The sequence below is a fragment of the Phyllostomus discolor genome, chromosome 12 (genome assembly GCF_004126475.2).
Source record: "Phyllostomus discolor isolate MPI-MPIP mPhyDis1 chromosome 12, mPhyDis1.pri.v3, whole genome shotgun sequence".
In the NCBI taxonomy this organism is placed as follows: Eukaryota; Metazoa; Chordata; class Mammalia; order Chiroptera; family Phyllostomidae; genus Phyllostomus; species Phyllostomus discolor.
Window position 1 is genome coordinate 40,408,351 of NC_040914.2, and position 13,557 is coordinate 40,421,907.

Genomic DNA, 13,557 nt, shown 5'->3' on the forward strand with positions numbered 1-13,557 from the left:
TCTAGACCCACCGGGTCCCCGGTCTCCTCTTTTCTCCAGGTGGCACCTGAGATAGGGGCTTGATGATAGTTCATTGGGTTGCAAGGAAGTGAAGTCCACTTCTGGATTCCATCCACACAATGTAATCCATACTATGGGTTTAATAAAAGTAATTTGTACTTAACTCCCGCTTGCACGTAGAAGGGAATTTATTACAGAGGTTTCTCACCCAACCCGAAAGTGGGTCTGCGTCTCCTGAGTGAAGGGGAGCCAGGCACTCCCTTGTTTTTGCCTTTCTCTGCACCTCAGCTCCCTAATTAGCCAACGGGTTTTGTGGTCATTCACCTCCACATTCATTTTTTTTTTAAAGATTTTATTTATTTATTTTTAGAGAGGGAAGGGAGGGGGAGAGAGAGAGAGAGAGAGAGAGAGAGAGAGAGAGAGAGAGAGACATTAATGTGCGGTTGCTGGGGGTTATGGCCTGCAACCGAGGCATGTACCCTGGCTGGGAATCAAGGCCTCAGTATGGCGATACCTTGGTTCGCAGCCCGCACTCAATCCACTGAGCTATGCCAGCCAGGGCCCACATTCATTTTTAATTCACTCATTCACTCATCCATTCGCTCCCTCTGTCACACGCTCGCCATTCAGCACACTGAGGGCGAGAAGCAAGGCCTCAAAGGCAGACGCTCCCCTTGGCCAGGGGGGTAAAAGCTAAACACCCAGGCGGGGCTCACTCACTTCTGCCGACGTTGTTTTACTTCCCACCGCGTTGTGCTTGAGGCTCTCGTACGTGTCACGATGCCCCTTTGCCTTCTTTGCTTCACCAGTGAACATCAGTTGGCTTCAAGGCACAGTTCCGTATTCTCTCCCTCATTTCTCCTCTGCAGCACTCTCCCGGACCCTCAAAGCACGTCCCAGTGGTGTTCCCGTAATACTCAGTGGGCCTGCCACTAGCCTGTGAGGTACCGTGTGCCGATGAGGAGAAGGTGTCCCCTCCTGGAGGCACTTGATCGTCATGTTCTGGAAATTGTAATAGTAGGTCTGCAGGTCTGAGCTGACTGGGTGGTAAACAAGGCCCTTGGACCTAGAGCCACCGAGCAGAGCGTAAGCTTCTTGATGGGAGCCGGTGACTATGACCCACCTTCACTGGGGAGCGGCCTCGGCCATCTGGCTGCATGTCTGACTCCAGAACTGTGACAAATTACATCTCACTAACTGCGTAGTGCCCCTAGTGCCCCGTAAAACTATCGGCATGCTGTAGGTTCTCAGTAAGTAGCTGTTGAATCAATGCAAAAGTGACTGAACTACAAGGCCTGAGTGACTCTAAGGCAAGAAGGTGAAGTGCAGTAGAGATATCTCCTGAATACAGGTGCGGACCCCGCCCCAAGAATATTAGGTGGTTCGGGGCTCATGTATTTTTCACTCTCCACGTCCTTTTCTTCTATCCTTATTTACCTGCCGTTTTCATTATAGAAGCAACCTATGCGCATGTAAAGAAAATGAGAAAGTTGGATAAGCAAAAATAATTGGCAAACCCACTCCTCAGGAATAACAAGCATTAACATCTGCTTCCTCAGATATTTTTCTATGCAAAAACTATACATCAGTGTGGGCTATTTTTTAAGATTAGGCAGATATGTAAATGACAAAGAAATAGCCGAGCCTTGGCATAACCTTAAAAATTAGAGTTTCAAACATTGTACCTCCTTGGGAGATGCTGAGTTCCCTATCTTGGATGTATTTTAAAAAAAATATTAGAAACTTCCTTGTTTGCATGCATTGGACAATACCAGCATGAGAAAACCTCTAAAGCCTGAGATTCTGATGCATTAGGAGAATTCTCCTGGATTCCAGCGGGAACCCGTGTTTCTAAAAGCGTCTGCTGTGTTGGGAGCCAAGATACATAGTGTTCTCCAGCCCCGTCTTCACCAGCGCAAAGCTCAGAGGCAGCCTGTCGGATGCAATCTTCGAGCACTCTCTCACGCTCACTCACGCTTTTCAGGTTGACAGGTGAGTTTTCGTTCCACCACGAGTCTAGCGATGCCTAATGCAGCCATTGCACAAGTAGCATTAAATTAGTGATAGGATGGAATGAAACAAATTGGGCTTTTTGGAAAGGGGGGACTTGCACACAAGGCCGGACTGGAGAGAAAGGAAGCCAGAGAACGTTTCAACTCTAAATGCAATTTACTTTGCAAAAAGGAGTCGGGAAATTCCAGCCCTTCATACCGAATTATCGCACAGATTTGCCTCTGAATGTGAGCTCCCCCTCCAAGGACTTGTCTCCATGTTCCCTCTGCTTCACCTCTCAGCAGCCAGAATCCACCGCCGGTGGCAGCAGCCACCGGAACAACCTGATACTGTCCATTTCCTGACACGGTGGCAGGAAGTACTGACAGACAGAGTGTTGTAGAAAGTACTGTTCCAAGCACAACCAAATGGGTACGCGGTTATGAGAAATAGGGTGGGAGAGAATGTAGATGCTCTCAGGAAAGCTGAATCAATGTATTCAGCTAAACATTGATTCAGCTAAACAATGTATTCCTAAATGTATTTCTCCCTCCAATGTCAAGGATTTAAAGAATATGTGTAGATATTTCCCCATAACACCTCAGGAGATGCAGCTTTCTTCCACCCCTTCTGCTCCAGCACAGGCCACACACAGTGGCTTGCTTCCAAACATCTGAGTAGGGAAAGAGAGCAATAGTAACTTTGCACTGGAGAAAACCAGCCCATGTCACTCAGCCCAGCGTTGAACCAGTTGATGACATCATCCGTGATGCCATGTGGGTGTCATGCACCCATGATAAGTGGCAGGAAGGGCACTTCCCCTCTAAAGATTCATAATCCCAGGCTCACAATGAGACAAACCCACCCTGGGGGCCATTCTACAGGACACCTGCACGTTCATGCTGAAGATTGTGAAAGGAAAGACTGCGGAACTGTCCCAGATCAGAGGAGATTAGGCAGACGTGACAGCTGCACGCAGTGTGACCCTAGATGGGCATTTGGGACAAAATGGGGACGTTAGTGGGACACCCTGGTGAAATCCAAGGTGGCCAAAGCAACGTCGGTGTCTCGGTTTGGACAGACGTGCCACGCTGCTGTACGATGGCGACAGTGGAGAAACAGGGTGACAGGTATCTTCGCAGCTCTTCCGTAGATCTACAATTGTTCTACATGCAAAGTTCATTCAACTTTTTCAAGGATGTGCTTCCTTTTTCCTCTGTGAAAATCCCTCTTCCATTTCATTAGGGGGCTTGGCCCGTGCCTCTGATCCTGACCCCTCAGGCCCTTTTAAGAGAATCAGTATGTTTCTTACAAAGGGCGTCTGCATTCCCAGTCACACAGCGCTGACACCAGACTTCTGAATTGTATTTCTTGAGAGTGAAAGGTTAGAACAATCATTCTTCGCCAACTGCTTGGCAGTTGACCACAGAGGCTGGGAAAAGAGGAGGCTCATAATGCTAACCTAATTAGGTCTGAAGTCCCTCACAATAGTCTGTATAATCGTACGACACAATTGTAATTATCCCTGGTGAATGGACATAAAACTGGCTGATGTTTAAATGGTAGGCTGTATTTTGTGGAGGAGTGAATAAAAAAGGCTTTAGAACCTGTTTGATTAGCCATCCCTCCAGAGGGAAACAATGACTTTGCAGTGTCCCTACTGACTGATGCCTCCTGCTCTTTCTGCTCGTTTGGTTAATCCACATCTACCTGGCAAGAGGGAAGAACGTTGCTTTTTCAGTCATCATGAATCTGGTGCTTTATTTACATGGCTGGTTGACCTCCTTCAAGAAGATGGGAGCCAAACTTGAAGACAGAGCCAGAAATAACTCACAGGTTTTAAAGGAGGTTTCCATCCAGAAATTGGGGTAGCTATGCCTGACCCAAGTAGCTGCCACCTCTGTTTGGAAAGAAAACCCCGCTTCCTCATTGTCCCTCTCTGTTCACTCTGTTTTCATAATGATGCTTCTTAGGATTACATTTTCTCTCTCCCGGACTTCCCATGGACCATTTTCATATATTAAAATCAGTTTGGACTTGTTGATATTTTCGTGTTCTCTTTGGCTTATTTAGCAGGTGGATTGAGACTTCCAGACTGGTGGCATCCTTTGAGTCTTCCTTATGTATATTCTTTATGTATTAACAGGTATCAAGCACTTTCAGTAACTGACAGAATGGGTGGATAAAAGGACAGAGAAATGAATAATCTGTCAAGTGGCTGTTTATAAGGGAAGTCAGGACCCTCTGTGCCTACTTCTTGGTGACCTTCCATCAGTGATTTCCATTTCATCCTTCTTGACTCTAGGCAGGGAGACACCACTGGGGCTCTGGTACTGGGGCTTTGGGTGACCAGCCGTGTCACTCAGGTCCATTGAAAGGATCACAGTAGAGAGCAGCTTCCATCACCAAGACATTTATTTGACAACTCAACGTAAACACAAATCCCAGAAAGGAGAATTGAAACCAATTTGTGTTTCTTAAGCAGGGGCTTGGAACTAAGAGCTTACTGAGTGTCTCCTGAGTTTTTGGACCTGAGCCCTGCCAGTTAGAGGAGAGTTGCCTGATGTCCTCTTCATGGGTCATGTGATCCTACACAGCTGGAGACACTTTTCTGGGCCATTAAAATTGTGACTTAACTGGCGAACTGCCAAACATTCAGGGCTTGGTTGCCGGATCTTGTAATAGGCTATTTTTCCTCCCCCCGTCCCATTATAATCTCTGACCCTTGAAGCCTTGATCCATACTGGACCTGCCACCTGCAACCTTTGAAGCTCTGTCTTCTATTATCTTTCCCGTTTATTTAACCTCTCAACTCTCGTCAATTTTATCTCAGTCTGCTAACACGGATTTTCTGGAATCTTCTGGTTTTCTTGAGTGTGAACTATAAACAAGATAAAATATCATCAGTTTGTATTAAAAATTAATTTTATGTAACTTTCTCTTACCTGCTCCCTCTACTTGATGAAATACAGTGTAGGCGCTTGAAGAGCCTGGTGTGAAATGATAAATAACCAAAGGAATTTACTTTCAGTAAACCCAGTGTCCCTATGGAGTCCCACTGTGACATCGGGGGATCTTTATGGGTCCAGTGTGGGGCGTTCGCGTTTCCAAAGAGTCATCCAGCACATGAGCACATAGATGGCGGCTCTGCATAAATCTCACAGTGCTTTCAACAGAAGTTCTTGCTGGGGAGAGGCGAGCCTTCTCCGGGAAAATATTTTACAGATGTTCCCACCCACGCATGTAACCTAGTGATGGTTAAATTTTGAACCTCTTCACTACAGAAAGGATCAACTGGTTACAGAGAAATAGATGAAAAATATGTGATTAACAAGTCTTTAGTCTTTGAGTGACCTGGAATGAAGCTATTGAGCAGGGGTGTCCAACCTTTTGGCACCTCTGGGCCACACTGGAAGAAGAGTTGCCTTGGGCCACACGTGAAGTACATTGTGACACATAATCACAAAAAATAATCTCACAATGTTTTAAGTACATTTATGATTTTGTGTTGGGCCGCATTCGTAGCCATCCAGGGATGCATGCAGGCTGCAGTTGGACACCCCTGCCAGAGTATTAGGACAAGAATAGGACGATTAATTTATTTCCAAACTGCTTTCTGCTTACCACGTGCATTGCGGTGATAATTCATATAATAAATCATGTAATGAATTCCTGTTGAAACGGGCCACATCTCCCTGAGATTTTGGATATAGTGGTTGGAAACATTTGGCTTTGAAGATGAGAATTAGGCCACAAGTCCCCGCTGAGGTTCCTCAGAGGCGGCTGGTGTGGGCTGCATGGTCCACCAGGCTCATGATGTGGCTCGACATACTTCTGAGATGTGCCTGGCGAGATGAAGAAGTATGTTGTCCAGGCAGGATGAGTGGTCTCTTCTCATAGAAACTCAAAGTTGAGTTTGGACAAGAATTTTTCTGAGAAGCTCACCAGCCCACTGGCCTGCAAACAAGGAAGGAATTTTTAATGTCCAGTCCTTGGTGTCTTTGTCCTGAGGGGCTATTGACTATGTGTATAGGAAGTGACTCATCTAGAAGTATAATGGCTTTGTGTTTTCAACCTTGGCCTTAGGCTGTGTAATATACTGATGCCTTGTTGTTACTGTTTGAGTTTTTCCATATATAATATTATGCTTATTTTTGAGGTTGAAGGTTGGGATCCTCCTGAAAGGTGCATTCAGTACCAGAGTAAATCTTTCATGAACGAAGTAGATTCTTATATAGAAAATGAGAACTTGGAAAATTGCCATAGATGTTGGGATGGTAAATCCAGTGCCTCCTGATCTCGCTTCCTTTGGCCTAGAGTTTGGCAAGTCTAGACATAATGAAGGGTGACCCTGGGTAGCACAGGAAAGGAGCCACCCACCGGAAGGAGGCTGGCCAAGGGTGCAGTGGAAAATCAGACCTCTTGGGAAACCTTCGGTGGAAGATACCGGAACTCTACCGTGTCAGAACCGAGCCAGCCGTCTACCAAACCCGCTCCTTTTCTTTGAACACAGCAGCTGGAGTCATGAGCAGAGTCATGCCCTGGGCCTGTAGTTTGCTACCTGAGTAGCTTGGGAGGAAGCTGGAATCCTCGGGAGCAGACAACCCTCCTCCAGCTTTAGCTGCCCCTCTCTGTAGTTATCCCCAGCTCTGCCCCCAGCCCTGTAGTGTTTGGGCTTTCTCATTGTATTAATGAGGACCACAAGTTTCTATATAGGTTATGCTAACTCATCCACATGCCCTTTCCTTATTTCTCTCTTTATCTCTGCCTCATTTTTTTTAAATAAGTGAAAAGAGATCACCTACTAGAGCTGGAGAAGCAGTGAATGCTTATGTAGCCAGATAGAGGGAACTGGTGCATATTGAAATGATCTCTATTACTCCTACTGCTACCAAAACTTGAGATAAACAAACACTCCCCAGACCGAGACCTGTGAGAACTTGACTGACTTGCTCACAACTGCCTGACATGGAGCAGACACCCAGTACATATTTTCCCATTATGTCGACTCAGTGCGTTCAATAACTGAGCAATCACAGGCCAACAATTGGCATTGAAACAAAGAATAAATGTTAGTCTTTACCTTCTGGAATGTGCTAGATGCTCTCCTTCGATATAACAGAACCAATTGCTGTAGAGGGAAGTTAAGTTACTAATCATTCCAAAATAGATGTAATGTCTCATGCTAGACCAAAGCTGCACTCTTAATTTAATTCTTGATTGTTGATTTATTGTCAAGCAATTGAGTGAATGGTGGACATAACTATGGAACAAAATCTGCTAAATTCAACCAGTTTGTTATTTAACCATGTGAGTGTGTATGTGTGTAAGAGAGAGGAGATCTAATTGATCATGTATCTAGAAATCACACTCACTAAGTAGCCTCTGGCCCACGATACCAAAATTAGAAAGTTGACCTCTTGGTGTGAGGTCTTCTGTTGACCCCAGGGTGACATCATCGGGTGCCACAGGGTTATCGAGTTGGCCGGGGCCTGAGAAATCATTGCTTTTTATTTCCTTAGTTGCAGCATGAGGAAAACAAGTAGGGGCCAGAGAAGTTAAGTGATTTATCTAAAGTCATCTAAAGTCATAATGAAAAAAATTGGGTTAGGACGAGGTTTATTGCCTCCAAGTCTGATGTTTTGTCTGCTCTCTATCATGTTGTCTTCTGCAAAAATCAATAAGAGAGAAACTCAGTAAAATCTTTGTGATATTTTGCAGTGTACATGGTTGGTCTGGATCCTCGGTGCCTTGTTTTTGTTTTACTGTCAGGCGTTTCAAATTCAGTTTTTAGAAATCAAAGATTCGATGCTTTTTATTGATCGGCTTTTGAAATTGGTTTTCATTTCAGTTACTATTTCTGTGCGAGGAATCATCCAGATCTCAGTGGGTTAAAACACCCCTTGTACTTTTCTCATGATTGGGGAAGGACTTGGCAGGGGGTCTCTTGCTTGATGTCTCTTGTGCTTTTACATGGGTAGTTGGCTGGGGCCACCGTTCTCTGCAGGGTTGGCTGCTGTGGACATCAAGATCACTCACTCTTGCAGTTCACAGCTGATGCCAGCAGATCCCAGCTGAGCTGAGAGCTTGCTTGGGGCTCCCTACCAGAGTGCTATGTGGGTCTTTCCATGTGGCCTGGGCTTCCTGAGGGCGTGGCTGCCTTAGGGTAGTCAGTACTCTCACATGGCGGCTTGGGCACCCACATCGGGGTCCCAGTGGGTTAGGCCGCAAGTGTGTAGCTTTCCATGGCCTAACCATGGAAGCTAAGAAGTGTTACTTCTGCTACATTCTGTTTGGTAATAAGAGAGTCCCTTGGCCAAAGTTCATCAGTTCCACCACTTGGCGGTGACTCTTGTTCTTGAGCAAATTATGCAGCTTCTTTTGGCTTCAGTCTCCTCGTCACTACACTAGGAACATTGATATTTCAATTGCAAGATGGTTTTGAGGATGAAGCAGTAAATGATATCTGAAGCCAAGTGGCCCCTCGGTGGTAAAAATCTTGGTGGTGTTGGTTGTATGGGAAGCCAGTTAATTCGTAGCCTGATGCCTGTTTTTTAACCGCCTGGTTGTACAGGATATCTCTGAAAAGCAGCTTTTCAGAATGGGACAGGGCATTCCTTACTAGTTTAGAGAGTACTCACATGGTAGAACAAAGCTGTGACAGCTGTGACAATGGGGGTCCCTGAAATGAGAGACGCAGGACACCAGAAACAAGCTTTCTCTGTTTAATAATTCTGTGTTAGGCCAGCTTGCTAGGAAGTAGCTGGGTAGGGGACCTGAAAAAGGGCCTCCCCTTAGTGTGTTTGGAAGCTGGTGGGCTCAGTGACCTCGCCGAGGTGGGACTGGGCCTTCCTGTCCCGGGTACTTTTCGTCTCTCCTGTGCGTCTCAGAGGTCGATGGATTCAGAGAGGATGAAGGCGGTGACAGGCAGCGGCTGGCTGGGCCAGGAGGCAGCCGCTCGCTTCCGCCCCGCCGGCGCCGAGCCGTGGCTGCAAGCGCCTGGAAAGGGTCTTTATCTGCCGTGTGTAGCATCCACGCAGAGGAGCTGAGAACCGTGTGGCACTTCTTTTCAGTAATCCTTAATTCCAGCCTGCGTGTTTGTGCCCTCGTTAGTCAACCGTGCTGTGCAGAGACGTCACCTTCTTCTTACAAACGGAGATGAATCCAGTTTCCCTTTGAGCGCCACTGAAAAGAAATCAGGGAGCCTTTCAGGAATGGGACGCCACTGATTGCTGTCGTTGTTGCTGTGACTCCGATTCTTTACCACTGACTTAATGACAACAAGGGTGTCAGGGGCATGACACGAAGCACAGGATTCCCAGTTGTTTCCGCCCGGGGGACACAGCCTCACTCGTTCCACGAGTTTTGTGTTTTGGGTTTTATTCCCCCCCTCTTCCTTCGGAGTATGCTGCTACATTGGGAACAGGATGACCTGGGTGGAAACCGTTTTCCGGGAAGACGCAGATTATTCCCGTGTCGCCATGCACGGTCACGGCGCACGGCACCCAGTTTACATAATGAGGGCAAACCTCTCTGTTAGGTGCTCCACTGCTTCCGCTCCATCCCCCGTCACAGGGAAACACGTCTCATTCCATTTCACTCACAGATGTCTCCATCCATACGTTCTAAAGCACCTCTTTCTTTTGAGATTCATTTCAGCCTTGACGGGAAGTTGCTCTCCTGCCTAAACCGCATTTGTAATGACGATGCAGCATCTGCCCGTCTCCTCTGGCATGAAGACGGAGAGCTGCCGGTCATCGTGTTTGGTGCTCTAACCGTTTTTTCGTAACTGAAGTTTTTGATTAGGGCTCCCTCCCGTCATTCATTACCCACTCCAAATTTAATAAGGTCTCTTATTGGACCCATGGACCATCTCCAGTGAGTGTGCAAACTGCATGACGGGAAGAACAAATTTGGTTTCGGCAATATGGTTTTCCCGGGCTATGAGCTGTGTCCTGTGCTCTTGGCTCACGAGTTCGGGCGAGATTCCCACTTGCTCTCCAGAGACCAGGAACTGGAATTTCGAGGGCTTGTTCGTTCCGTCTGTGGGGACAGAGGGGCAGCGTGTAAGCCTCCGTTTCAGACGTCAGGGCTGTCACCCAAAACGGGTTGTGGGTGGGCTCTTCGTTCCTTGTCTAGTAGAATTGGGCCTTCTGCCTCCACTTTAAGCCTGCGATGACATCGATGTTCCCTGTTTATTAACACAGGGCTTGGCACATCCCAGGCCTTCTGTGTGTGCCGGCTCAGTGGCCGGCCTGGAGGAATCACCGAGCCGTGGAACGTGTGAAGGTCTGTGACAGTGTTCTCGCTGCAATATGCTCTGAGGTGAGTCCTGTCATCAGAGGCTCCAGCAGATGGTGTACCACGTCCCATTCCATTCCCTCTCATCCCATCGCACCCCATCCCATTCCATAGTTTACTGAGCTCGGTCCCGTGCTACGATCTGGGGGTACCAAGAGGAACGGGGCAAACTACGTGCTCCAGAGGGGCTCCCGTCCGAAGAGGTATGGAAGATGAATACCCGCTGCAAATTCTTTTCTAGTCTCCCACCTGGAAGCCTTATTCCCCCCACCTGACCCTAGCCCATCACCAGTGACTTGACTGACTGGAAGCGGTTGAACTTGAGAAGCTAAGTCAGAAGAGGTTGCAGGTTGCACCTGGTTCTCTTGGAATGCTTGTTCTGGGGAAGCGGCTGCCATGTGAGAAGTCTAAGCACCTTATATCGGTCATGCTGGAAAGACCACCTGGAGGCCATCTGGTCACTGTCCATGGTGGGCCCAGTCCCCCCACCTGCCAAGGTGACACCATTGCTGCCGTGGCACCAGATATGCAAGGGAAGCCGTCAAAGACCCTCCAGACCAGCCGGCCCACCTGCCAGCTGGATGCTGCCCAGGGACCTCACCGGACACCACGGAAAGCAGCAGGGTCTCCCAGCCACGCCTGGCCCAAATTCCCTACCCACATCATAAATTAGGGAAAAGGTTGTTGTTTTAAGCCTTTATATGTTGGTGTTGTTGGTCACCCTGCAAATGGACAACCCGAACAGGGAGGTAAGAAAATAACCAGGGTCTAGTAAGGATTCTAATACAGGCATGCATTGTGCAAAGTGGGTTGTGGGAAATCAAATGCAAACCAAGTCATCCTCTTCTTAGAGAGGCCAGGCCACACTGCGTTGCACCACTTCAGGGGGCTCCTCTCCGGTTTCAGTCTTTGTGGATACCGGGGTGTGCACACCTGTGGCGGTTTTGAGTAATAGGTGTGGGGAAGGCAGGTTAGTTGGGAAACTACATTGAAAGGGCATTTGAGCTTGGAACTGAAATATAAGCGGGTTTCATGGGAAGGAAGCAGGAGGCGAAATCATACTGCAGCAGTGGTAGCAGCATCGTGAGCACAGCTTTGAAGGCACAGATTCCCCCAGTGATCCTGGGGCACCGTCACTGGTCCTGTGTGGTCGCCATGTGCAGTACTGGGGTGGGGGGGCGTGGCTGGAGATGAGACCCCAAAGGCTGAGTGATGTGCAGAGTCTTGTTGACATACCATCCTGATGAGTCAGGAGGAGGAAGGCAACGGGGAGACAGAGAATCTCAAACCAGGGGAGCAACAGACTCGAAACAGTATTGGAAAAAATTGCAGTTCAAAACCCCACAGACTGCGAAAGACACTGTTTGTTCTTCCGACTGGCTGCCTCTCCCTGAAAACTTGGCAGATCCATATTTTTTATAGGAAAGTCTTAAACAACAGGGGATTACTCAATGATTCGTTTAAAAGAATCGTTAACAGAAAATTGAGGCCCATCGTATCCTGCTTTCTTTAATTGCTCATTTATTATTACAGTGGGTGAGATAACACTTTGTGTTACTCTTTGAAATAGTGTAAAATATTTATTGGTAAACATAGCAGTGCAGAAATTAATGCCAGTCGAGGTTTTGTGGAGCTTTTTCCCCTCCACTGATGGCCATAATTTTTACTTAGAGAAAAGCAATATTGTGCTGATCCATTCTGGCTCAGACATGAGAGCATCATGAACTCAACATCTGCGTGACGATATTGTCTCTTAGTTTCTGTGGGACGGCAGCATTCTCCTGGTGGGCTCGTCCTAGAGCTCATTTGTGAAGTCATTTTTTTTCTGTTTAATAGGAACATAGTGCTTAAGGAGAAGGCACATGGAGGTGGGAAATTTTCTTTTTTGCCCATCACACCAAAATTCCGTAACAAACTATCCAAATAGAAGCAGCTTTATAAGTGAGCGTATGTATTATTTTATTTACCTGAAAGTCCGCAGGTAGGTGGTTCCACAGAGTTGGTTCAGTGGCTTCAGAATGTCACTGGTGGCCCAGGATTATGTTCTGAAGATGGCAATGTCCAAAGAGAGAAAAGAATTATTTTTAAATTTTATTACATTTATCAGTCTGGCATTGGTGAATAAGTTATGCAGGTTTCAAGCATACAGTCCTATAACACATCTCCTGTATATTGCCTTGTGTCTGTCCCCCACAAAGTCAAACCTCTTCTTTCACCATGTATCTGACCCCTTAACCCTCTTCTATTTCCCTCCAACCCCCCTTCCCTCTGGTAACCACCATACTCTTGTCTGTGCCTGTGAGTTTTTGTTTGTTTGTCTTGTGTGTTCATTTGTTGCTTTCAGTTTTATATGCCACATATGTGTGAAGTCATATGGTTGTTGACTTTTTCCATCTGACTTATTTCAATTAGCACATTTAAAGAGAGTTTGTTTGTTTGTTTTGCTTTGTTTTCAATGTTTTTCCTTAATTCCCAGTGAAAAAATCTTTTCTTGAATCTCTCACCAGACTTTTCTACTCAGATTTTCTCATGCAGATCTGGAGCTCCTCGAAACCAATCACGTGCACAGCAGAAAGGCTTAGAGGAGATGAACTGGGGGGGCCTCCCGGGGCGGGGAACAGAACACTCCATCAGCCACTCCTGTCCCAGACCTGAAAGCAGTTACACAGGAATGTTCACGGGTGCACAGCCTTCTTCCCAAGGGGTGGTGATTCAGTGTATTCCCTTTGCCCAGCTCTCCATTCCTTCGGGCAAGTGCAGAAGAAGCACATGAGACAATGCTTATTCTCAGGGAGTTTTAGTGGACGTTGTAATAAAGCAGGCAGCTCCTTGACTTGAGAAATTAATATAATAAAATATATGGATTATCTATTACACCCTAGGAGATGAGACTACGGAGATGGATAAGACCTGGTTTTTGCCTGCAGAAAGTCGTAATTCCCTTCACCAACTGACTGCTTTATTGCATCTGGTCACATTGGGAGCAGTCTGACCCCCAGGGTCAGCAAGCTCTATCATGCTTTGCACACGGGCCACGGCCTAGCTAGAACACTCCCCCCACACTTGTCTGCATGGTTCCTCAGGTCTTCGCTCGTGGACCTGCCTGGGTTAAATGCTCCTTCCAGCATTCTCCCAGCAGTGATGCTTATCTTTGTCCCAGCCCTTTACCATCCAGGGTCCTCATCATCCACCGGCTGCTCACCTATGAAGGCAGGTTGGGTTTCAGTCAGTTTGTATTTTTGCTGCCTAACCTGGTGACTAGAA

At 47.0% G+C, this 13,557-nt stretch overlaps 1 protein-coding gene across 1 annotated transcript in view; it reads left to right on the top strand.

Annotated features, from left to right (window-relative positions):
- The first annotated feature begins 9,919 nt into the window (after positions 1 to 9,919).
- Positions 9,920 to 13,557, top strand: part of AGBL1 (ATP/GTP binding protein like 1) — a 161,018-nt gene continuing 157,380 nt past the window's right edge. The window contains exon 1 of the mRNA XM_036013551.1: positions 9,920 to 10,024. Coding sequence (XP_035869444.1) covers positions 9,920 to 10,024 — 105 coding nt within the window. The remainder of the gene's footprint in view (positions 10,025 to 13,557) is intronic.